This window comes from Somniosus microcephalus, chromosome 4, assembly GCF_052327205.1.
Source record: "Somniosus microcephalus isolate GS21.2 chromosome 4, FLI_Smic_1.0, whole genome shotgun sequence".
Lineage (NCBI taxonomy): Eukaryota > Metazoa > Chordata > Chondrichthyes > Squaliformes > Somniosidae > Somniosus > Somniosus microcephalus.
In genome coordinates this window covers 283,472,773-283,495,098 of record NC_140990.1, presented here as the reverse complement: position 1 = coordinate 283,495,098, position 22,326 = coordinate 283,472,773, and the positions used below count along the sequence as shown (strand labels likewise).

General features: G+C 43.5%; 1 protein-coding gene across 5 annotated transcripts in view; it reads right to left on the bottom strand.

Annotated features, from left to right (window-relative positions):
- Window positions 1–22,326, bottom strand: part of ccdc93 (CCC complex scaffolding subunit CCDC93) — an 83,390-nt gene that overhangs the window by 7,944 nt on the left and 53,120 nt on the right. For 4 of the 5 annotated variants that reach the window (XM_085986559.1, XM_085986560.1, XM_085986561.1 and 1 more), the window contains 6 exons: window positions 21,605–21,679; window positions 12,730–12,801; window positions 6,723–6,831; window positions 4,973–5,055; window positions 2,961–2,998; window positions 1,231–1,315 (listed from right to left, as the gene is read on the bottom strand). In XM_085986559.1, the coding sequence (XP_085842685.1) occupies window positions 1,231–1,315; window positions 2,961–2,998; window positions 4,973–5,055; window positions 6,723–6,831; window positions 12,730–12,801; window positions 21,605–21,679 (462 nt within the window). Of the gene's footprint in view, window positions 1–1,230; window positions 1,316–2,960; window positions 2,999–3,116; window positions 3,219–4,972; window positions 5,056–6,722; window positions 6,832–12,729; window positions 12,802–21,604; window positions 21,680–22,326 lie in introns of those variants that run through there. The other variant, XR_015078204.1, reaches the window with a different exon arrangement.

Here is a 22,326-nt window from a genome sequence, read left to right as displayed (position 1 = left end):
AAGTGTGAAATGCGCTGGCAGAATGAGAGATAGCTGCCATGTGGGAGAGGAAAAAAAGGGGGAAGGGCACAAAACAAAGGTGTGGATAAAAAATATATAAAAATGCAATAGGGGCCAAGGTTATGATCTGAAATTGTTGACCTCGATATGGAGTCCGGAAGGCTGTAAAGTGCCTAATTGGAAGATGAGGTGCTGTTCCTCGCGCTTACGCTGGGTTTCCGTGGAACAATGCAAGAGCCCGAGGACGGTGAAGTCCGAGTGGGAATGGGGCGGTGAATTAAAATGACAGGCGACCGGAAGCGCGGGGTTGGTCATCCTTACGGACTGAACGGAGGTGTTCCGCAAAGCGGTCACCCAATCTGCGTTTGGTCTCCCCAATGTAGAGGAGACCACATCGTGAGCAGCAAATACAGTATACTAGATTGCAAGATGTACAAGTAAATCACTTTCACCTGGAAGGGGCGTTTTGTGCCCTGGACAGGGAGGAGGTAAAAGGGCAGGTGTTACATCTCCTGTGCTTGCACAGGAAGGTGCCAGGCAAAGGGGAAGGGATGCTGGGGGTGATAGAGGAGTGGACTAGGGTGTCTCGGCGGGTGTTAACTGGTTATTCATCTCATTTACTGTATGTGGGACCTGGCTGTGTGCAAATTGGCTGCCTTATTAACAAATAACAAAAGTAATGACACTCGAGTGTAATTAATTGGTGGTGAAGCACTTGAGGACATTGATAATAAAGCATTTATAATGCAAGCTTTCTTCCTTTCCATCTATATTCAAGTTTTCAAAAACAGACCTGTAATTTATAGCACTGTGGAAAGTATCACATACTCAGTAATAATTGAAAGATACATCTCGTTTGGTTCAGATGCTCTGCAGAGTTCCATGAGTTTTAGTTATGTGAAGAACCCATCTCACGGTTTTTTTTTTTTAAATTAAAAATATACAGCCAAATTTTCTGCACCAAGAACAAAAACTACAAGCTTCCTCCCCCTTATTCCAATAAACCACTTAATACAGTCACTATTCTCAGCACTCTAGAACACTGCCTAGTTACCTTCATCCCTGCCTTGAATATATTTCTCAAAATCCTTTTCTTTAATTGTACCATCACCCCCACTCTAACTGGCTCGGGTTTCTTTTCCCTTCGTCTCGCAATGAAAATTATGTTGACCAATGGTTTCATATCATATTGCTAAATGTAATATGTCTGAAATTAACTGGGATTATTACCTTCATGCGATTCTGCTTAATACCTTCCACAATCTGTTCCATCTGGCGCAAGAACTGATCTCGAGCAGCCGTAGAGGCCATAGCCCTGAAACATATTTCAAAATACAAGTTTACTAAAATATTCCACAGTGCATCAAACTAGAAACAATCCAATCCCAGAAGCAAGTTTAATATTTTAACATAGTGCTAATGTGATGCACATTTCTGTTGAAAGGAAACAATTAAGGTATACTCCTATTGATGTTTCTTCAAATGTAGATTATTATCCCCCTGCAAATCAATGGATTGGATTTGTGCATCAATCCAAGGAAAACAGGCAGATGCCATGTGACACAGCCCATAGTCATGCTACTGTGGGGGCTTGCATTAAAATCTTCCTGCATTGGTGATACTAGGCACCAAACTCAAAAGGTCACTATCCTGCAGTTCCTCCAAATTATGGAATATTCCTTATTTGTTTAGATCAGAAATATTCCAAAGGCAGAATACATATGTTAAGTAAAGATTTTAGATTTCAAGAGGTGGAAAAAAAGCAGAGTGACAATTACACACAACAAACCCAATATTTTCTTCCCCATCCTTCCCATCACACAAGAAAGCAAATAGCGATACTAAAGGACCAGAAGAATGATTAGGAGTGGAACAAAAGTACAGTATCTACACAGTATGGAAATTAAGGGAGGTGATTGTACAGCACTTGCATGACCAGGTTTGCAAGTCTAAGTTCTTGCAATCACTCCATTGGGCAACTGGGTCTAAACCATTGTTGTGAGGGAGATAACCAAATGAAAAAGAATGCCCATTCAGAGCCACAAGTCAAAGGGGATTAACTTTATAACACTGACAATGATTAATGGGATTATTCCTTTGATTTAAAATTGACAGTTCTATGTCCAACTAAAGTGCTCATCGTCTTTGCTTCTTTCAGCAACCTAGGATGCGTTCCAGCTGACTTACCAACTTTCAGTAATGCCAATCTTTTTAGTATGAACATATGTACACCTTACTTGCACCAATCATGTATTGAGAACTTTCATGATTTTGATAATCAAATGCAAGATTATGAAAACGCAGTTGTTTATCCTCAGTTAATGTCCTCAGTATGCAAGATATCAAAAGAATAAAATAATTTCACTAATCCAGGCAAGATGCCAGTTTAAAGTGCTTATCTGTTTTTGGAAACAAATTCCCTTAAGGCTTACATATGGTGGGCACATAGGAAGCACACAGCCCAAGCAGACCTACCAATCCCAGAAAAAAAAATATTCCCAAGTATGTACAGGAAACTGTGTGTTATCCAGAGGCTAAGTGTCCGGCAAGCTCAAGCCACCGGCAAAAAACAGGAGCTGTTTTGTTAGTTTTTTTTTTTCTTCTCGTGGCTTTTTTTTTCTCAACAATCAGGCTCTGGAAAGTCTCTCTGAAGCTGTTGCTAAGCTACAGAGACGCTTCCAAGGTACAGGCCGACTGTTTAGAAGCTGTTGCTAAACAACAGTGTTTGTTGTCAGATACGGAGATGAAAAGCTCCGTATGCTTCAACATTAACGCTGGTGTGTCCGGCAGTTTTGAGGGAACGGCAACAGCTCGGTCCCGTCGGTGCCGGATAGCACAAAGTTTCCTGTAGCATGATTAACAAATGAACATTTATAGCTTCAGCGAAGGTACAAAGGTGTGGCTAACTGTCTCTCCTCGGTGTACATTTATACAATATACCCAACTTGCATGGTACTCACTGTTGAAAGTTATCATGAATTGAATTCAATAGGTTAACCTGGCAACAAAGAAAGTTGGATCAGTCCTTCGGTTACACAATGATAAATAAAACATTCTTGTGTAGTGCTCAATCTTTGCTTCTTTCAGCAACCTAGGATGCATTCCAGCTGACTTACCAACTTTCAGTAATGCTAATCTTTAGTAGATCTTCTCGATCTATTACTATCCTGTCCATAACTTCCCTCTCCTCTTAGTGTAACCTTCACATTATCTGCTTCCTGTGTGAAGACAGATGCAAAGTACTTATTTTAATACTTTAGCCATGTCCTCTGCCTCTACATGAAGATTTCCCTTTGGGTCCTTAATAGGCCCAACTTTTTCCAAGTAAACTGCTTACACTTTGCGATTACAAAATGTTTTAAGATTAATTTAATGTTGCCTGTTAATGTTCTCAACCTCTTTTTGCCTTCTGTATTAACTTTTTCAATTCCCTCCTGTACTTTACATAATCTTCTTGGTTATTAATTGAATCTTGCTCCTGACATTTGTTATAAGCCTCCTTTTTCTGTTTTATTTTAACTTTAATTTCCTTGGTCATCCAGGGCACATTAGCTTTGGATGCTCTACTTTTTCCCTTCAAAAGGAATATGCCTGGTTTGTACCTGAACTCTCACTTCCCCGAGTGCCTTCCATTGCTCAGTTACTGCTTTACCCTGCAATCACCTTTTTCAATCTACCTGTGCCAAGTCCCTTCTTAAAAAAAAAAAAAATCACTGAAATTAGCTCTCACCAGTTGGCCATTTTTACCTTTGATATTTTTTGGTCTCTTTCCATAATGACACCAAACTGAATTATGTTGTGACCACTGTTAGCTAGATGATTAATGTTCAATTTAGATTTCAATGGCATCTTTCCATTAACAGAATTGGTGAATGCTTTTTGGTATTTGATTTTTTGGGAGAGAATCTGATCAATCTAATTCACAATATTACCGTGTAGCTAATTTACACAACCAAACTTTGGATTCATTAAAATCTCATTTATGAAACCAAATTAAAGTACAGGAAACTTTCATTTAACCGGAGGTTAAATGTCCAGAAAGCTCTATCTACTGGCAAAATTCATGAGCCGTTTCCTATAAGTTTTTTTTATTTCTCGTTTCTTTTTTTTTTCCCCAGTCGTGGCTCCCAAGCATCTAGCTGAAGCTGTTGCTTAGCTACAGAGACACTTTTAAGCTGCGGCCGACTGTTTTGAAGCTGTTGCTAAGCAACAGGGTTTGTTGTTCAGCTCCGTATGTTTTAACATTAGCGCTGGTTTATACGGCAGTTTTGATGGGACGGCACCAACTCGGTCCTGTCGGTGCCAGATACCAGGTTGTTTCCTGTAAATGATCTCATTATTGGTACTACAAATTATTTCTCAAAATAACTGTCTCTGCATATATATTCCAATTAAAATAATGCATCACTATATTCTGTCCCTCAAGCTTTTATAGATCAGTATTTTTTGAAGTTGTAAGAAGTCACACAACACCAGGTTATAGTCCAACAGCTTTATTTGAAATCACAAGCTTTCGGAGCGCTGCTCCTTCTTCAGGTGAAGCTTGTGATTTCAAATAAAGCTGTTGGACTATAACCTGGTGTTGTGTGACTTCTTACATTTGTCCACCCCAGTCCAACTCCGGCATCTCCACACCATGGCTTTTTTGAAGTTGTAAGATACAAAACACTCAAAACTAATTTGCTATCCCAAGAGCTTTGGGCAAAGCAGCCACTTGCTTCCCTATACATTCAGTCCATTTACAATTAATCTGACTATAAATATAGCTGGAAACTTTACAACCAGTCAAGCACAGAGGTGATGAATTTGATTGTGTTCATATGTGGGGGGGGGGGAGGGGAGAAGAGGAGAGTGTATGGAGCAATTAAAACCCTGTAATTTAAAGTTCCCAGTGGCTTAGTGGGTATTATTATTTCAAGTGTTAAACGGTAACTTAGGATATGAAGCAAAAGGTTGGCTTTGATTTGCTTACCTCTTTTTCCAAGTACACTTTTTTATCATCAAGTGTATTATAGAGAGTGAAGAACTGTTTTGTTTCCTTGTGAGTTGCTGCAACTGCAATAGAACAGATTGACACCAGCAGTAGCTTAAAGGCTAATTCGGTTAAATCCACACTTTTCAGAGGAAGTCACAATAGACTCAAAGAACAAAGTTTTAAATGCATATTACTGTAACATGCAATTTACAAGTGGGTTCTTCAAAATGTTACAGGAATGTTTCACTTTATTTGAAAGGAAATAAATGTTATGTAGGCAAGAGTCCAGGGACAGTTCAATGCTACAAAATATTAAATCATTAGCAACAATTATTCACTTAGTTTTAAATCTTACCTAAAACATTTTGAAATATTTTTTTTTAAAGCAATTTAGGTTGTACAGTTTAACTTATTAGGATGAGCAGGTTGTTTTTACACCTATCTCCTTATTCTACAGTCTCCATCTCTTTCCCTCTCCCCCATGATCACTAAACTTAATGCTTCCATGAAACCCACTCTACAGACCTACAGCGGCACATGCTCTGGGAAGTTGTATTGTTCCCATGCCTGAGTCTTGGATATTATTTGTCTTTTTACTTTTCTGCCCTCGCAGCACGTTCCTATGCAGAGCTAGACAGATAGCTAACAACTTGATATCTTCCCAATAAGAATCTTTCAGTAAAGCTTTACAAGAAAAGTCAAGCCGTGTGATTTTTATGGGAAGATATCAAGTTGTTAGCTATCTGTCTAGCTCTGCATAGGAACACGCTGCGAGGGCAGAAAACACTACCTGCTCCCTTGACCCTCCCACTCCAGCTCCTGACCAAACATCCCTTCTCAGTCCCATAATCACCTTCAGCCACCTATCCTCATCACCTGGCTCTGTCCCCTCATCTTTCAAAACTTATCAAAAACATATTTTCAATGCACCCCCCACCCAACCAACCTTCAACTACTACCCTATCTTTAACCTTTCCTTTCTAAAGTTCTGGAATGTGTTGCTGCCTTGTAACTACACTCATCTTATTTTGAAGCCCTCCAAATCAGGTGTCTGCCCTTCTTGTAGCACAGAAATAACACTGGCAAAATGCAACAATATCTTCCGTGACTGCAACCATAGTACAACAGCACTCTCTTTATCCTGGACCCCTCTGCTGTCTTCAAACAGTAGCAAGCACGCCATCCTCTTGAACGCCACTCCTCCACAGTCCAACACCGTAGCACTGTTCCCTCCTGGTTCCACTCCTACCTGCCGTACCATAGACACTACACTTCCTCAAATAGTCTCTCCTTGAAAGATCACCCATGATATACCCCAGCGTTCCAACCTTGACTCCCTCTTGCATCTCAGCTACATTCATTTCTCTGCAGTGTCCAGGCAACATCTAACTGCAGCTCAGTTGGATTCAAAGCTAGTGTTCCAGAGATTGATTTTTGTAGCCCATATCATTACAGTTGGAATTTAAAAAAATGTTTATACAATAATTTACATTTCTAAAGCCAAGACATCTCTTTGCAGATGATGACTGTTCCAGAAATGCAAGTTATTGCAAGCATTTAAAAAAAAATCCTGACTAAAGTAGTCAGTTGTTGGGTACTGATGTGCATTAGTCAAGTACTGTTTTTTTCTCGGCACTTAGAAGGGATAGTGGTCATATACATATATGTCCATAAATGAGCTCAGGTCATTAGCAAAGGATACACATTATTCGAAGAGGTTAAAAAATGCGGTAGATCAAACACACACCTTGGTTGTAGAGCTCAACAAATCGTCTCTGATATTGGGTCAATTCAGCTCTGCTTGGTACTTCGTCAATTTTTCGTTGCAAAACAGCAATTTCTCTATTTCGTCGGGCCTGAAAACAAGCAAATATATTCACAAGTTACCTTGGTTTCCAAAACCTCAAAACTAGATATCAGATATAGAAACTCCATACACGTCTGTCCATCAAGTGAGTGTATAATTTCATACCCAGCACTGACTGATACATCAATCAATGCTAAATGATGGAAAAACCTGTCATTAACATAAAACAATCATACAGTCAAGAGTTATACAGCACAGAAAGAGGCCCTTCGGCCCATCGTGTCTGCGCCGGACATCAAGCCCTGTCTATTCTAATCCCATTTTCCAGCACTTGGTCCGTAGCCTTGTATGCTATGGCGTTTCAAGTGCTCATCTAAATGCTTCTTGAATGTTACGAGGGTTCCTGCCTCTACCACCCTATCAGGCAGTGAGTTCCAGATTGCAACCACCCTCTGGGTGAAAAAGTTTTTCCTCAAATCCCCTCTAAACCTCCTGCCCCTTACCTTGAAACTATGCCCGCTGGTTATTGACCCCTCTACTAAAGGGGAAAAGTTCATTTCTATCTACCCTATCTGTGCCCCTCAATTTTGTACACCTCAATCAGGTCCCCCCTCAGCCTTCTCTGCTCTAAGGAAAACAACAACAGCCTGTCCAGTCTCTCTTCATAGCTGAAGCCCTGCAGCCCAGGTAACATCCTGGTGAATCTCCTCTGCACCCTCTCCAATGCAATCACATCCTTCCTATAGTGTGGCGACCAGAACTGCACACAATATTCCAGCTGTGGCCTAACTAGCGTCTTGTACAGCTCCATCATAACCTCTCTGCTCTTATATTCTATGCCTCGGCCAATGAAGGCAAGTATCCCATGTGCCTTTTTAACCACCTTATCTACTTGTCCTGTTGCCTTCAGGGATCTATGAACATGCACACCAAGGTCCCTCTGATCCTCTGTCCCCCCCTGGGGTCCTACCATTCATTGTGTATTCCCTTGCCTTGTTAGTCCTCCCAAAATGCAGTACCTCACTCTTCAGGGTTAAATTCCATTTGCCCCTGTTGCGCCCGTCTATATCATCCTGTAGCCTGAGGCTTCCATCCTCGCTATTTACCACTCCACCAATTTTCATGTCATCTGCAAACTTACTGATCATACCTCCTACATTCATATCTAAATCATTAATGTACACTACAAACAGCAAAGGACCCAGCACCGATCCCTGTGGTACAACACTGGACACAGGCTTCCAGTCACAAAAACAACCTTCGACCATCACCCTCAGCCTCCTGCCACTAAGCCAATTTTGGATCCAATGTGCCAAATTGCCCTGGATCCTATGGGCTTTTACCTTCTTGACCAGTCTCCCATGTGGGACTTTGTCAAAAGCCTTACTGAAGTCCATGTAGACTACATTGATATACCTATCAATTCATCCAATGAAAAGCGACGAGTTAAGATAGTAACTATAGGTTTTTATTGGCTAAATAACAGAGCCCATCCTCGTGGGCGATCGGGTCCAACAAGGAGGAATACCAGCCAGTCGACCACCTTTATACCTGGGCAAGCAGGCGGAGCCATGGGCGGAGTCAGCTGTGGTCAGCCCAGGTATAACAGCGTGACAAGAGGTGACCTTGTGTAGTGACACAACAGTGTAAACAGTGATAACCATAGTGTAACGATAGTGAACGATAAAAGTGGTTTACCACATACATCAACTGCACTACCCTCATCCACACACCTAGTCACCCCCCTCAAAAAATTCTATCAAATTGGTTAGACATGATCTCCCCCTGACAAAGCCATGCTGACTATCCTTGATTAATCCTTGCCTCTCCAAGTGGAGACTAATTCTGTCCCTCAGAATTTTTTCCCAATAATTTCCCTACCACTGATGTTTGGCTCACTGGCCTGTAATTCCCTGGTTTATTCAAGAGTAGTAGTAGTGCCAGAGCCCCTGCAATCTCCTCCCTTGCCTCACAGCAGCCTGGGATACATCTAGTCAGGGCCTGGGGATTCATCCACTTTTAAGCCCGCTAAAACCGCTAGTACCGCCTCCCTCTCAATACTAATTTGTACAAGTATATCACAATCCCCCTGCCTGATTTCTATGCCTACATCGTCCTTCTCCTAGTGAACACAGATGCAAAATATTCATTTAAAACCTTGCCTACATCTTCCGACTCTACACACAGATTGCCACCATGGTCCCTAATGGGCCCTACTCTTTCCCTGGTTATCCTCTTGCCCTTAATATACTTACAAAACACCTTGGGATTTTCCTTTATTTTGCACGCCAGTGTTTTTTCATGCCTCCTCTTCGCTTTCCTTTTTTTTAAATAAAATACCCCCCCCCTGCGCTTTCTATACTCCTCCAGGGCTTCCAGTTTTTAGTCCTTTGTATCTGCCAAAAGCTTCCCTTTTCCCCCCTAATCCATTCTTGTATATCCCTTGACATCCAGCATTCCCTGGGCTTGTTGGTCCCACCCTTGACCTTTACGGGAATATGTTGGCGTTGTACATTCTTTCCTTTCTGAAAGACTCCCACTGCTCTGATGTGGATTTTCCTACAAGTAGCTGATCCCAGTCCACTTTGGCCAGATCCTGCCTCATCATATTAAAAATCGGCCTTCCCCCAATTTAGAACCTTTATTTCCGGTCCATCTTTGTCCTTTTCCATGACTACCTTAAATCTCACCGAATTATGGTCACTGTCCCCAAAATGCTCTCCTACTGACACTTCTACCACTTGCCCGGCTACATTCCCTAGAATTAGGTCCACTACTGCCCCCTCTCTTGTAGGACTTTCTACATGCTGGCTCAAAAAGCTCTCCTGGATGCACTTTAAGAATTCCACACCCTCTAAGCCTTTCACACTCTGACTATCCCAGTTAATATTGGGGAAGTTGAAATCCCCTACTATTATTACCCTATTATTTCTATACTTGAGATTTGCCTACATATCTGTTCCTCTATCTCCCCCTGACTGTTTGGGGGCCTATATTACATTCCCAGCAAAGTGCTTGCCCCCTTTTTGTTTAAGTTCTATCCATATGGCCTCATTAGAGGAACCTAAGATATCATCCCTCCTTACAGCAGTAATTGACTCCTTGATTAATATTACGACACCCCCCCCCTCCTCGCCTGAAGATTCTAAAGCCTGGAATATTGAGCTGCCAGTCCTGCCCCTCTCTCAACCAAGTCTCGGTGATAGCAACAATATCATACTCCCATGTGTTCATCAACACCTTCAATTCATCTGCCTTACTCCGAAGACTCCTTGCATTAAAATAAATGCTATCCAGCCTTGCCATACTCCCTTGTGCCGTTACATATTTGCTCTGCCTTCCAGACCGACTTGTTTTTTCCCTCTATTTGGCTGTGCATCACCCCCTACTATAACTCCACTCCGTATCCCATCCCCCTGCCAAGTTAGTTTAACCCCACCCCCCCCCCCCCCCCAGTACTAGCAAACATCCCCACAAGGATGTCGGTCCCATTCCGGTTCAGGTGCAACCCGTCCGACTTGTACACGTCCCAGCTTCCCCAGAAGCAGGCCCAGTGATCCAGGAAACTAAAGCACTCCCTCCTGCACCAACTCTTTAGCCACATATTCATCTGCTCTATCCTCCTATTCCTATACTCACTAGCACAATGCACCTGGAGTAATCCAGAGATTACAACCTTTGAGGTCCTGCAATAGTGAATTGAATCCCTCAAATGTACATCCTGAATCCTTTTTGATTATACATCCACAATTTAGACCCCTATCTGGAACTCAATTTTCTAGATACCATTCAATTTCACCAGCAAAGTGCTGGAAGGTGTTGCCGACATACTCATCAATAACCTGCTCACCGATGCTCAGTTTGGGTTCCGCCAGGACCACTTGGCACCAGACCTCATTGCAGCCTTGGTCCAAACATGGACCAAAGAGCTGAATTCCAGAGGGGAGGCGAGAGTGACTGTCCTTACATCAAGGCAGCATTTGACAGAGTATGGCATCAAGGAACCCTAGTATAATTGAAGTCAATGGGAATCAGGGGGCAAACTCTCCACTGGCTGGCATCATACCTAGCACAAAAGGAAGATGGTTGTGGTTGTTGGCGGTCAATCATCTCGGCACCAAGATCATCACTGCAGGAGTTCCTCAGGGCAGTGTCCTAGGCCTAACCATTTTCAGTTGCTTCATCAATGACCTTCCCGCAATCATAAGGTCAGGGGATGTTCGCTGATGACTGCACAGTGTTTAGTGCCATTCGCATCTCCAATAATGAAGCAGTCCAGCAAGACCCGGAGGACATTCGTGCTTGGGCTGATATGTGGCAAGTAACATCTGCGCCACACAATGACAATCTCCAACAAGCGAGAGTCTAACCACTACCCCATGACAGTCAATGGCATTAGCATCGCCAAATCCCCCACCATCAACATCTTTTGGGGGGGGTGGTGTGTCACCATTGACCAGAAACTTCCCTGGACCAGCCACATGAAATACTGTGGCCACAAGAGGTCAGAGGCTGGGTATTCTGCAGCGAGTATCTCACCTACTGACTCCCCAAAGCCTTTCCACCATCTACAAGGCACAAGTAAGGAGTGTGATGGAATACTCTCCACTTGCTTGGATGAGTGCAGCTCCAACACAAGAAGCTCGACACCATCCAGGACAAAGCAGCCCACTTGATTGGCACTCCCTCCACCACACCATGGCTGCAGTGTGTACCATCTACAAGATGCACTACAGAAATTCGCCAAGGCTTCTTCGACAGCACCTCCCAAACCTGCGACCTCCACCACCTAGAAGGACAAGGGCAGCAGGCGCATAGGAACGCCATCACCTACAAGTTCCCCTCCAAGTTACACACCATCCTGACTTGGAAATATATTGCCATTCCTTCATCGTCACTGGGTCAAAATCCTGGATCTCCCTCCCTAACAGCACTATGGGAGTACCTTCACCATACAGACTGCAGCAGTTCAAGGCAGCGGCTCACCACCACCTTCTCAAAGGCAATTAGGGATGGGCAATAAATGCTGGCCTTGCCAGTGACATCCAGGAACAAATACAAAAAAGGTTAGTATTGGCAGATACATAAGTTTATGTATGGTAGCATTCAAGTGCCTCAGGACCCAACAAATGGCTGGTTCAACTGCTGGATATTTGAGTCACTGAAATCTACTTTGCAGAGTTGGAGAATGCTGTAATCATTTAAGAGGATCATACGCTGAAGCTTCTCCTAGTGAACTGCTCCAATTTAGGAAGAACCAGCGTCACAATTCTTGGATCACTGTTGAGATGAAAGATGAAACCAAGCCTGGTAAATGAAATGAAAGGTACAGGAACTTGTTTTGCAGGGTCTTGTTAACATTCCTTCCTCAACCATCACCATTCATCTCATTGATTTTTGTGGGATCATACTGTGTGTAAAAAAAAAAATAGGTGCTGTATTTACATAAGTGGTCACTGCATTTCAAGACCTGGAAGCTCAACAGAGAACAGCCACAAGGCTAACATCCAGCATCGCATTCTGAACAGAGACGAGAGAAATATAGCCTCCTCAAACTTGAAAGGGAGGCAAATAAGCAGGAACTGGAATTATGCAAGATAGCGAACGGTATAAAAAAAATCTACAACACTGCCAAGTTTAAATTGTGACAGTAAGACGGGGACAAAGGGTCAAATTGGGAAAATGCAAATTTAAGCCCATCACAAGTTTTGTTCATGCAATGATCAAGATGTGGAATGGGCTTTGGTACGGTAACAGAAGAAAAATACCTAAAAGACAGTAGGATGTTGTGATTTTAAAGGAGGTAGGTTTGAAGGAGAGGAAAACTACTGTAGGTTTTTCTAGATAGATAAGCCAAGATGGCCTGAATGGCATTTTCCATTCACATTTATATCTGAAAATATCTGATTTATAGTCACAAAATAAAAAGATACTATTCGGTTCTTACCAACAACAGTCGTATTTTCTGAAGTTTTTCTCTGTCTCCTTTATACTGTTGCTCTATTAATTCATTGTGTTCCTAGTTAAAATTAAAACGGATCATTTTAGAACAATTTAAACAAACCTCTAACCGCTTTAATACACAGATCACCCTGACACACCGTATCCTGCAAATTCTTTGAAAACCCTTTTTTGTAATTCAAACTATTAAACTGCTAGAGGTAAATTAAATACACCACTGACATTACTAAAATATTAATTGTAGCAACAATTTACACATTTCCAGGACTAATAGGTCACCTTCATTTGCAGAATTTGTTATGTGTAGAACTTCATCCCAGGGATTCCTTGTTTTGGGAATTGGATTCTACCCTTATAGGGGAAATTTTTCTCCTCTTGAATCTGCTAACCTATTGAAGAGTCTGTCAGGAGAAACTACCATGAACAGTATGTGACTGTAGTAGAAGTATAATTTAAACCAGGGAGGGAGGGAAGAATTGGCTACCACTTGGATCTTAATTCCTGTACCAGTGATAAGGTATCAGGAATTTGAAGTAACTTGTAAACACAACATGGAGGAGAATTAAACAATCTTGAATTGGTAGATTAGCAGCAAAACCATTTACTTTATATTGGCGCTGCTAGTGGAATACAAGCAAGGAAAGCAGTTGGTATAGCCAACAACTGTTTAATCTGCCAGAATACAATTGTAGCAATCAAAAGGCATCAATTAATTTCTCAGGCTCTGATGGAGAATCCCTGGTCCAGTATTCAGATCGTCAAATCAATATGGCTAATGCATTGAAGGCATTCAATACTAATAACTGAAGAAGAAAGTGGAATGAAGTTATGCAAAACATTGGTTAGGCCCAATGTTCCTTTAAGCTGCGCAGCCAGCCATGTGTGGTGTTTTGAATGGGGTCACGCACTCAAAATAAATTAATGGGAACATTGGTTAGGCCCCAGCTGGAGTATTATGGCCAATTCTGGGCACCACACTTAAGGAAGGATGTCAAAGAGTGCAGAGGAGATTTACTAGAATGGTACCAGGGATGAAAGACTTCAGTTACATGGAGAGAAGAGAAACTGGGGTTGATGGCTTAATGGCCTCCTCTGCTGTATCATTATATGACTATGATGATAGCAGATGTAGTAGATACTTTCATCTTTCCCGTCATTTTGAAGCGATGTTAGAATCCTTTTTTGCAATATAAAGTTTATGATTTACTAACCTGTTGTGAACATTTCATAGTTGTCGAGCAGTGGCAGAATTAGAGAGTGACATCACAGTACAGAAAGTGATGCCGGCGCAGGGGAAGAAGCTGATTGGTGAGTGCTTTTTTTTCCCCCTTCAATTTTAAGTTTATTTCTTTTAAGGTAGTTCATAGTTAAGGTAGTTCGGGAGAGCAAGAATCTGAGTGTTTAAATTTGAGGTAAGAGTTTTTTTTACTTAAAAGTATGGCGGGGGACCTCAGTCCCGTGCGTTGCACGGCCTGCAGCATGTGGGAATTCCTAGACACTTCTTGCAGTCAGGATGGCCACATGTGCAGTAAGTGCCAATGGTTTGGCCAACTTAAGATCCGGTTTTCGGAGCTCAAGTGTCAGCTGGAGGCACTGCGGTGTATCCATGAGGCTGAAAGTTACGCGGATAGCACGTTTTTAGACGTGGTCACCCCGCAGCTTAAGAAAGTGCAGTCAGAGAGGAAATGGGTGACCACCAGTCAGAAGGGGGGCAGGCAGTCAGGAAAACCCCAGAGCGCATCTCACTCAACAACTGTTTTCCTGTGTTGGAAAACGGTGAAAGTGACAGTTCTTCTGGGGAGTGCAGCCAGAGCCAAGTTCATGGCACTGTGGGTGGCTCAGCTGCACAAGGGGGGAGGAGTAAGAGTGGAAAGGCAATAGTGGTAGGAGACTCAAGTGAGGGGTGCAGACAGGCGTTTCTGCAGCCGCAGACGTGACTCCAGGATGGTATGTTGCCTCCCTGGTGCCAGGGTCAACGATGTCACTGAATGGCTGCAGGGAATTCTGAAGGGGGAGGGCAAACAGTTAGAGGTCATGGTTCACATTGGTACCAACGACAGGTAGAAAGAGGGACGAGGTCCTGCAACAAGAATTTAGGGAGCTAGGTAGCAGATTAAAAAGCAGGACCTCAAAAGGTTGTAATCTCTGGAATACTCCCGGTGCCACATGCTAGTGAGTATAGGAATAGGAGGATAGAGCAGATGAATGCGTGGCTAAAGAGTTGGTGCAGGAGGGAGGGCTTTAGTTTCCTGGATCACTGGGTCTGTTTCTGGGGAAAGTGGGACCTTTACAAATCGGGTGGGTTGCACCCGAACCAGAATGGGACCAACATCCTTGCGGGGAGGTTTGCTAGTGCTGCTGGCAGTGGGGGGGGGGGGGGTTAAACTAACTTGGCAGAGGGATGGGATACGGAGTGGAGCTATAGTAGGGGGTGATGCACAGCCAAAGAGAGGAAAAAACAAGTCAGCCTGGAAGGCAGAGCAAATATGTAACGGCACAAGGGAGTATGGCAAGGCTGGATGGCATTTATTTTAATGCAAGGAGTCTTAGGAGTAAGGCAGATGAATTGAAGGTGTTGATGAACATATGGGAGTATGATATTGTTGCTATCACAGAGACATGGTAGAGGGAGGACTGGCAGCTCAATATTCCAGGGTATAGAATCTTCAGCCAAGACAGAGGGGGGTGTAAAAGAGGAGGGGGTGTCGCAATATTAATCAAGGAGTCAATTACTGCAGTAAGGAGGGATGATATCTTAGCAGGTTCCTCTAATAAGGCCATATGGGTAGAACTTAAAAACAAAAAGGGGGCACTTTGCTGGGAGTGTACTATAGGCCCCCAAACAGTCAGGGGGAGATAGAGGAACAGATATGTAGGCAAATCTCAGAAGTGTAGAAATAATAAGGTAATAATAGTCGGGGATTTCAACTTCCCCAATATTAACTGGGATAGTCAGAGTGTGCAGAATACTTAGAGGGTGCAGAATTCTTAGTGCATCCAGGAGAGCTTTTTGAGCCAGCATATAGAAAGTCCTACAAGAGAGGGGGTGGTAGTGGACCTAATTCTAGGGAATGTAGCCGTGCAAGTGGTAGAAGTGTCAGTAGGAGAGCATTTTGGGGACAGTGACCATAATTCGGTGAGATTTAAGGTAGTCATGGAAAAGGACAAAGATGGACTGGAAATAAAGGTTCTAAATTGGGGGGGAAGGCCGATTTTAATATAAGGCAGGATCTGGCCAAAGTGGACTGGGATCAGCTACTTGTAAGAAAATCCACATCAGAGCAGTGGGAGTTATTCAGAAAGGAAATAGAGAGTACAGTGCCAACATGTTCCTGTAAAGGTCAAGGGTGGGACCAACAAGTCCAGGGATCCCTGGATGTCAAGGGATATACAAGAATGGATTAGGAAAAAATGGGAGGCTTCTGGCAGATACAAAGGACTAAAAACAGTGGAAGCCCTAGAGGAGTATAGAAGGTGCAGGGGGTGGGGGGTACTTAAAGTAATTAGGAGAGCGAAGAGGGGGCATGAAAAAACACTGGCAGGCAAAGGAAAATCCCAAGGTGTTTTAGAAGTAGTTTAAGGGCAAGAGGATAACCAGGGAAAGAGTAGGGCCCATTAGGGACCAAAGTGGCATTGTGTGTGTAGAGCCGGAAGATGTAGGTGAGGTTTTAAATGAATATTCTGCATCTGTGTTCACTATGGAGAAGGGTGATGTAGGCATAGAAATCAGGCAGGGGGATTGTGATATACTTGAACAAATTAGCATCGAGAGGGAGGAGGTACTAGCGGTTTTAGTGGGCTTAAAAAAGTGGATAAATCCCCAGGCCCAGATGAGATGTATCCCAGGTTGCTATGTGAGGCAAGGGAGGAGATTGCAGTGGCTCTGGCACAAATTTTCAGAACCTTTCTCCCACAGGGGAGGTGCCAGAGGACTGGAGGACAGCTAACGTAGTACCATTATTCAAGGAGGTTAGTAGGGATAAACCAGGGAATTACAGGCTAGTGAGCCAAACATCAGTGGTAGGGAAATTATTGGAAAAAATTCTGAGGGACAGAATTAGTCTCCATTTGGAGAGGCAAGGATTAGTCAAGGAAAGTCAGCATGGCTGTGTCAGGGGGAGATCATGTCGAACCAATTTGATTGAATTTTGAGGGGGTGACTAGGTGTGTGGATGAGGGTAGTGCAGTTGATGTAGTCTACATAGACTTCAGTAAGGCTTTTGACAAAGTCCCGCATGGAGATTGGTCAAGTAGGTAAGAGCCCATGGAATCCAGGGCAATTTGGCACATTGGATCCAAAATTGGCTCAGTGGCAGGAGGCAGAGGGTGATGTTCGAAGGTTGTTTTTGTGACTTGAAGCCTGTGTCCAGTGGTGTACCGCAGGGATCGGTGCTGGGTCCTCTGCTGTTTGTAGTGTACATTAAGGATTTAGATATGAATGTAGGAGGTATGATCAGTAAGTTCGCAGATGACACAAAATTGGTGGAGTGGTAAATAGCAAGGATGGAAGCCTCAGGCTACAGGACGATATAGACGGGTTGGTCAGATGGGCGGAACAGTGGCAAATGGAATTTAACCCTGAGTGAGGTGGTGCATTTTGGGAGGACTAAAAGCAAGGGAACACACAATGAATGGTAGGACCCTAGGAAGGACAGAGGATCAGAGGCACCTTGAACATAGATCACTGAAGGCAGCAGGACAGGTAGATAAGGCGACATATGGGATACTTCTATTCTATGCCTCGGCTAATGAAGGCAAGAGCAGGGAGGTTACGATGGAGCTGTACAAAATGCTAGTTAGGCCACAGCTGGAATACTGTGTGCAGTTCTGGCCGTCACACTACAGGAAGAATTTGATTGCATTGGAGAGGGTGCAGAGGAGATTCACCAGGATGTTACCTGGGCTGGAGCGTTTCAGCTAAGAAGAGAGACTGGACAGGCTGGGGTTGTTTTCCTTAGAGCAGAGAAGGCTGAGGGGGGGACCTGATTGAGGTGTACAAAATTATGAGGGGCATAGATAGGGTAGAGAGAAAGGAACTTTTCCCCTTAGTAGAGGGGTCAATAACCAGGGGGCATAGTTTCAAGGTAAGGGGCAGGAGGTTTAGAGGGGATTTGAGGAAAAACTTTCACCCAGAGGGTGGTTGGAATCTGGAACTCACTGCCTGAAAGGGTGGTAGAGGCAGGAACCCTCGTAACATTCAAGAAGCATTTAGATGAGCACTTGAAACGCCATAGCATACAAGGCTACAGACCAAGTGCTGGAAAATGGGATTAGAATAGATAGGGCTTGATGGCTGACACAGACACGATGGGCCAAAGGGCCTCTTTCTGTGCTGTATAACTATGACTATGGACTTTTCTACTGAGTTCAAAATCAACCTTAAACCAAGAATCCCCCTGCCTTCTCAGGTGGATGCAAAAGATCCAATGGCTCTTTTCTGAGAAGAACAGGCGAGTTCCTCCAGTGTCCTGGCCAACATTTATCCATCAACCAATATCACTAAACTAGATCCAGATAATGAGATCATTTATCTCATTGCTGTTAGTGGGAGCATACTGTCTGCCATGTTTCTTATGTTACAACAGTGATGACAGTTCCAAAATTCTTCACTGGCTGTGAAGTGCTTGGATGTCCCACGATCATGAAAGGCGCTATATAAATGCAAGTTAGTTCTTTCTTTACTTTTCCATTGTCTAGTCCGATCAGTGGGAGGACCTCACTACACTGAAGGTAGAATCACTACTTTTTTCCTTGTGCTGATCATGTTAAAACAACATGGGCAAACTTTGGTATGACTGACATGATGAAATGCATTTACAATGCCCTTTGACAAACTTTTCTCCATGTGAGCAAGAGGCAAGATACTAGAGGACAATACTGAAGCCATTTTAGGTTCTTTGGCCATTTTTTGGACCTTTCCAGGAACTGGATGCAAAATGTTCAGAATGAATTTGTAAAAAGGCAGGAAACACAGACCATATTCATGAGAATATTTTGGGTGTGGAAGCCTATTGGTTATGGTACGAGACTGAACAAATTGGGGGAAAAAAATGAAACAAGCACTCGGGCTAAAAGAAATTATGACTTTTCAATGCTATATAGTGACTATGAATATAAAACGGGATGAGATGATGACAAGGAAATGGAATTAGAGTGAAATGGGATTAGCTGAATAGCTCCAGTTGAACAACTAGCAGTGTAAAAGGTTAAATGCCCACCATCTGTGCTGTAAATTCTACATTTCTATATAAACAGCTGACTTCTTCAGTTATTTTCCACTGGAGGAGAAATACCATGAGCTTTTTGAGCCAGCATGTAGAAAGTCCTACAAGAGAGGGGGCAGTACTGGACCTAATTCTAGGGAATGTGGCCGGCCAAGTGGAAAAAGTGCTAGTAGGTGAGCACTTTGGTGACAGTGACCATAATATGGTGAGATTTAAGGTGGTCATGGAAAAGGACAGGGATGGGCCGGAAATAAAGGTTCTAAATTGGGGGAAGGCCGATTTTAATAGGATAAGGCAGGATCTGGCCAAAATGGACTGGGATCAGCTACTTGTAGGAAAATCCGCATCGGAGCAATGGGAGGCTTTCAGAAGGGAGATTGAGATCATACAATGGCAACATGTTCCCGTAAAGGTCAAGGGTGGTTCCAAAAACCACAGGGAACCATGGATGTCAGGGGATATACGAGAATGGATTAGAAAAAAGGAGGGCTTTTGGCAGATACAAAAGGCTAAAGACGGAGGAAGCCCTAGAGTACAAAAAGTGCAGGGGGATACTTAAAAAAGAAATTAGATCAAGGAGGGGCCATGAAATAACACTGGCGAGCAAAATAAAGGAAAATCCTAAGATGTTTTATAAGTATATTAAGGGTAAGAGGATAACTAGGGAAAAAATAGGGCCCATTAGGGACAAAAGTGGCAATGTGTGTGTGGAGCCGGAAGATGTAGGAGGGGTTCTAAATGAATTTTTTGCATCTGTTTTCACTATGGAGGAGGACGATGTAGACATAGAAATAGGGCGGGGGGGACTGTGATATGCTCCAACATATTAACATCGAGAGGGAGGAGGTATTGGCGGTTTTAGCAGGCCTAAAAATGGATAAATCCCCAGGCCCAGATGAAATGTATCCCAGGCTGCTGTGTGAGGCAAAGGAAGAGATTGCGGGGGCTCTAACACATATATTCAGGACCTCTCTGGCCACAGGGGATGTGCCAGAGGACTGGAGAACCGCTAATGTAGTACCATTATTCAAGAAGGGAAGTAGGGAAAAACCAGGGAACTACAGGCCAGTGAGCCTAACATCAGTGGTAGGAAAATTATTGGAAAAAATTCTGAGGGACAAAATTAGTCTCCACTTGGAGAGACAAGGATTAATCAGGGATAGTCAACATGGCTTTGTCAAGGGAAGATCATGTCTGACTAATTTGATTGAATTTTTTGAGGGGGTGACTAGGTGTGTGGATGAGGGTAACGCAGTGGATGTGGTATACATGGATTTCAGTAAGGCCTTCGATAAAGTCCCGCACAGGAGACTGGTCAAGGTGGTAAGAGCCCATGGAATCCAGGGTGCCTTGGCACATTGGATACAAAACTGGCTTAGTGGCAGAAGGCAGAGGGTGATGGTCGAAGGTTGTTTTTGTGACTGGAAGCCTGTGGCCAGTGGGGTGCCACAGGGATCGGTGCTGGGTCCCTTGCTGTTTGTGGTCTACATTAATGACTTGGATATGAATGTAAAAGGTATGATCAGTAAGTTCGCGGATGATACAAAAATTGGCAGGGTGGTAAATAGCGAGGAGGGTAGCCTCAGTCTGCAGGACGATATAGATGGGTTGGTCAGATGGGCGGAACAGTGGCAAATGGAATTTAACCCGGAAAAGTGCGAGGTGATGCACTTTGGGGGGACTAACAAGGCAAGGGTATACACAATGAATGGTAAGACCCTAGGCAAGACGGAGGTGCAGAGGGATCTGGGTGTGCAAGTACACAGATCCCTGAAGGCAGCGGAACAGGTGGATAAGGTGGTAAAAAAGGCATATGGGATACTTGCCTTCATTAGCCGAGGCATAGAATATAAGAGCAAGGAGGTTATGATGGAGCTGTATAAAACATTGGTTAGGCCACAGCTGGAATACTGTGTGCAGTTCTGGTCGCCACACTACAGGAAGGATGTGATCGCTTTGGAGAGGGTGCAGAGGAGATTCACCAGGATGTTACCAGGGCTGGAGCGCTTCAGCTATGAAGAAAGACTGGGCAGATTGGGTTTGTTTTCCTTGGAGCAGAGGAGGCTGAGGGGGGACATGATTGAGGTGTACAAAATTATGAGGGGCATAGATAGGATGGATACTGAGGAGCTTTTTCCCTTAGTAGAAGGGTCAATAACTAGGGGGCATAGATTCAAGGTAAAGGGCAGGAGGTTTAGAGGGGATTTGAGAAAGAACTTTTTCACCCAGAGGGTGGTTGGAGTCTGGAACTCACTGCCTGAAAGGGTTGTGGAGGCAGGAACCCTCACAACATTGAAGAAGCATTTGGATGAGCACTTGAAATGCCATAACATACAAGGCTACGGACCAAATGCTGGAATATGGGATTAGATTAGACAGGGCTTGATGGCCGGCACGGACACGATGGGCCGAAGGGCCTCTATCCGTGCTGTATAACTCTATGACTAACAGTGTTCATCAGTGATAAACCTGCTCAAACTTTCACTATGGATCATGCCGATTTAAGTACTCATTTATGGTATGAAGGGAAAATAAATGAAACATCTCCATATTCCTCTGCTCATCATGAAAAATCTACATTAGTACAGGTAATCTGTTCATTAAGACATGCATCATTTCTTACATGGTGCCACATACCTTTTCTTCAGCTTCCTCATTCCCTTCTACACCTTTAAGGTTTTCAATATTCTGTTGCAATCGAGCCATTTCCTCCTACAAACAAACAGCTCAAAAATCATATGATGCAAGCTGCCTGCAATCAAGCTGAAAGTGCCTTCTATTTCTAAGCAAGTAGTCTTGTGACATAATAGCTAGACTGGTAATCTTTACTTAGCAAAATATTGATACAATTCAGATTTTTTTTTTTATTTTTTTTTTAAAAACACAAATGACCCACGTTAATAAAATGCAACTCTTGCATTCCATAACTAATGTCCTTTAGGGAAGGAAATCTGCTGTCCTTACCTGGTCTGGCCTATGTGTGACTCCAGACCCACAGCAATGTGGTTGACTCTTAACTGCCCTCTGAAATGGCCTAGCAAGCCACTCAGTTGTAACTAACTGCTACAAAAAAACAAGAAACAACAAAACTGGACAGACCACCCACCATCGGCCACGGCACCGGCTACGGACACGGCAACAGCACACCCAGCCCAGTCGACCCTGCAAAGTCCTCACCAACATCTGGAGACCTGTGCCAAAATTGGGAGAGCTGTCCCACAGACTAGTCAAGCAACAGCCTGACAGTCACACTCACCGAATCATACCTTTCAGCCAATGTTCCAAACTCCTCCATCACCATCCCATCACTGCCCTGTCCCACCGGCAGGACAGACCCACCAGGGGTGGCGGCACAGTGG